This window comes from Helobdella robusta (assembly GCF_000326865.2).
Source record: "Helobdella robusta unplaced genomic scaffold HELROscaffold_44, whole genome shotgun sequence".
Taxonomy (NCBI): Eukaryota; Metazoa; Annelida; class Clitellata; order Rhynchobdellida; family Glossiphoniidae; genus Helobdella; species Helobdella robusta.
The window spans coordinates 343,066-347,190 of NW_008705063.1; the positions used below are offsets into that span (position 1 = coordinate 343,066).

General features: G+C 35.1%; 1 protein-coding gene across 1 annotated transcript in view; it reads right to left on the bottom strand.

Annotated features, from left to right (window-relative positions):
• Positions 1-258: 258 nt before the first annotated feature.
• The window catches only part of HELRODRAFT_177725 (hypothetical protein), a gene marked incomplete at both ends in the record, with an annotated part of 5,104 nt that continues 1,237 nt past the window's right edge, over positions 259-4,125 (bottom strand). Inside the window, 4 exons of the mRNA XM_009025883.1 lie at positions 259-348; positions 1,895-1,947; positions 2,406-3,414; positions 3,615-4,019. Coding sequence (XP_009024131.1) covers positions 259-348; positions 1,895-1,947; positions 2,406-3,414; positions 3,615-4,019 — 1,557 coding nt within the window. The remainder of the gene's footprint in view (positions 349-1,894; positions 1,948-2,405; positions 3,415-3,614; positions 4,020-4,125) is intronic.

Sequence of the window (4,125 nt, forward strand, 5' to 3'; positions counted from 1 at the left end):
TAAAAGAACGAATGATTGATGGATGGATGAAATTTGAACAATAATGCCGTTTAAATATTTCAAAAGCTATTTAAAGCTTTTAAAACAGAAAATTTTGTTTTGCATTTTAGCAGACTTTTAAAAAAAATTTCATTGTTGGTAGCAGCGAGCTCGAAATAGAACGATCAATATTAAACTAAGTAACTTTATACAACAAAAAAAAATTCATAAACCAACATAAGAACGATCAACAAATTTTATTCAAAATTATTTTAAAAATTAAGCTACGTCATTCAAGTTGGCATACGTTCCATGAATCTGTTCGTGAAAGAACTTTCCAAGTGGCATCAATCTAATTTTAAAATCACTCTAAACGAAAACCAGGAAATAATTTTTTAAAACTCAAACCAAAAATAAATACAACTCAAACGACCGTATTAACAATATGCTTCACTTTTTGGAGAGAGAAAAATTTTTCCACTGAAAAATAAAAACAGAAAAAACCATTTAAATGGGATTTGCTCTGTTCTTCATTGGTTCAGGATTGCTCAATATTAATTCTTAAATCTCAAAATTAGTTTATTCTTGTAAATAACGAAACGATTGTTAATATCGTTTCGTTAATGTAATAGGATTGTGATCGTCGTTCTGTTGGAAAAAATAACTACAAAAATATTAAAAACCTGTCATCATGGCTTGTAATACATTTTTAGCTTTGAACAAGCAGTAATCAGTAATCGAACCAGGCCATCGCTCTATAACAGCAAAAACCACGGCGCTTTTACCGACTGAGCTATCAAATGGAATAAAATTTATACAATAAAAATAATGAAAAAAAACCGAATCAGTAACGAGAAAATCCAGCTGTTTCAACGAAATTTTTTCATCTTTTTTCGGTTAAATAAATTTTCAATTTGAGTCAACATCAATCAATTTAATGGTAATTATCCCGCAGGAAGTTCGACCAATCAGACAAGACGACTTTTGAAAAATGTTGCTATGTTTTTAATTCTTTGTATGTGTGTACATGTGTGTGTGTGTGTGTGAGGTATATGTGTGTGTGAGGTATGTGTGTGTGTGTGTGTGTTAGGTATGTGTGTGTATGAGGTATGTGTGTGTATGTGTGTGCGTGCGTGTGTGTAAATTTTTTCTAAAAGGCATTTCACGAGTAGGTTCGCCTCTAAAATTCATGCAAATGATAAATTCGTAATAAAATAACGCCACGAGAAACAACTGAAAAACAATTCTAACACATGAAAGATGGTGCAAGAAACTGTTTTTCACAAAAAGAAACAAAAAAAAACCCAAAAATCACAAAAAGAACAAAAAAAAGAACAAAAAAAGAAGAAAAAGTGGCTAAAAAGAGATGAATGAAGAAATTGCAGTAAGGGAATAGACTTAATAGAATTGATATCCGACACGTACTATCAAATGAACCCTCGCTCCACGTCCGTCCGATGAACTTTAAATTGACACGTAAGGAGTGAAGAAATGAGTGAAAAAGTGAATGAGTGAATGAGTGAGTAAATAAATGAGTGAATGAATGTGTGAATGAATGAATGAGTGAGTGAATAAAAAAAATGATTAAATGAATGGAGATGAGACCTTCGTTGTACGTCAATCCGTCCGATGAAAACTAAATTGGCACGTAAAGAATGAATGAATGAAAGAATGAAAAAATGAATGAATGATTGAATGAATGAGTGAATGAATGAATGAAAAAATGAATGAATGAGTGAATAATTGAATAAATAAATAGGTGAATGGATGATTTGATAAACTAATGCATTGTCCCATTCACAATAAAATTCATTCATGTATGCGTCATGCACCACACCACACTCAAGAAGATATACAATTTCACGATTTGTTCATTTAAAATTAGCATGAGATTAATCTGCCATTGAACTCAAACCTTAACGAATACGAAGTCCATAAAGAAATCTATGTTGAGGAAATGTTGCGGACCTAAAAACAGGCATTCAAATGAATTATCATCTGATAATAACACATAAAAGCAATACAACCAACCAACTAATCAATCAACCTACCAACCAACCAACCAACTAATCAATCAACTAACCCACCAACCAACCAACCCACCAACCAACCAACCAACTAATCAACCAACCAGCCAACCAACCAACCAGCTAACCGTCCAACCAACCAACCAACCAACTGACCGACCAACCAACCAACCAGCCAACTAACCAACCGACCAACCATCCAACCAACAAACGATTCACTTGTCAATTCATTTGTCCAACTAACAAACCAGCCAACCGACCAGCCAACAATCAACCGGATAATTAATCTTGTGTTAGTGTAGGATGGTGACTGACTGATGGTCAGAATGGATGAATTGCATATATATGAAAAAAAAGAGCAAGAGAGAGCAGGAAACTGAAAAAATAGTAAAAAATAACCTGCATCACGTGATTGATTTGCTTGTGACGTCAGCATGATGTCACTGTTACGTCGTTTCAACGTTAGCTGTTGTCGTAATATAGTACCGAGGTCGTCAGTGTTAATGTTTTCGTTGTTGGCGTTGTTGATGTAATTGATGTTGTTATTTATGTTGTTGTTGGCGTTGTTTATGCTGTTGTTTATATTGTTGTTTATGTTTATGTTGTTGTTGTTGTTGTTGTTGTTGTTGTTTGCGTTGTCATCATTAACGTTACAAATGTTGTTGTCATTAAACACTTGGAAATATGTATCAATCTTGTTGTTGTTGTTGCTGCTGCTGCTGTAGTAGTAGTTGTTGTTGTAGTTGGTAAAAATTTCGTTCGCTATGTTGTTGTTGTTGAGATTGATCTCATGTGCGTGACGGATGGAGTTCTCAGTGAATGGAAGGACAGTGTCGAGATTGTGTTTCACGGATGCGTGTGCTACGTAGCAGTTGTTGATCTCATTCGTAATGTGGGCCGGCTTGTTGCTGTCATAGATGTTGTTGTTGTTGTTGTTTTTGTTGTTGATGATGTTGTTGTTGTTGTTGTTGTTGCTGTTGTTGTTGTTGATGATGTTGCTAAAACAGTTTTCATAATTCAAGTTGATGTTGTTGTTGTGGTTTCTGGTGTTGTTGTTGATGTTGCCGAAAGAGTTTCCATAATTCAAGTTGACGTTATTGCTGTTGTTAGAGATGTTATTGTTGTTGTTGGTGATGATGTTGTTGCTGTCAACAATGATAGGACTGACAACAGAATTAGTTAAGCCAGAAAAATTGCTTGATGAATTTTGTCGCTCTGTTGTCAATTGGGCATTTTTAACCGAATTACTCTTGTTGCTATTACTACTTAGTAAACTGCAAATACTACTGCTACTGTTGCTACTAGAGAAAACAAAATTGCGGAAATCTTCTGAGAAAAATGGCGTCATTTCCGGAACTGGCCTCCTGCCGGAAGTACTCTGTAACCAAAGACTAAAATGCTTTTTCCTCTCTTCAAAAGATTCAGAATTTTTGAAGAAAACGTTATTGAAATCGTTTATGGTATTAATATTTGGAATGTTGTTGATGTCTGTTGTGTTGTTGTTGTTGTTGTTGTTGTTGTTGTTGTCAATATTTGGACTGTTTGGCAGCGGTAGTAATCGTTGCTGCTGTTTTAGCTGCTGTCGTTTTTGAAACATTAAATACGGACTATGTAGTTGTTGGAAATGATGTGAAAATGTTTTTTGTTGATTTTGTTGTTGCAGTTGCAGTTGTTGTGGTTGCAGTTGTTGTGGTTGCAGTTGTTGTGGGTGCAGTTGTTGTGGGTGCAGTTGTTGTGGCTGCAGTTGTTGTGGCTGTAGTTGTTGCGAATGAAATTCTGATGGCGGTCTTTGTTGATGCTGAGAGCTGCAAGTGTCATATCCATCATCGTTTCGAAGTGACGAAGGGAATAAATTGTTGGAGGCGTTAAGCAAGTTTTGTTGCTGATGATGTTGTTGCCGTTGTTGCGTAAATTGTTGCTGATATTGTTGCAAAATTTGTTGCTGTTGTTGCTGTCGCAACAATGTTGCAGTTTGAATGTTCTGAAAATATCTTTGTTGGTTTTTGAGATAATCTGGATGGAAATTCAAGAAGTTTTTGTTTGCGACAAATTTTTCATCATCATTAATGTCGGTGTCCTCGTCATCATCACTCACATCTGGAATGGTTTCAGGATGTCG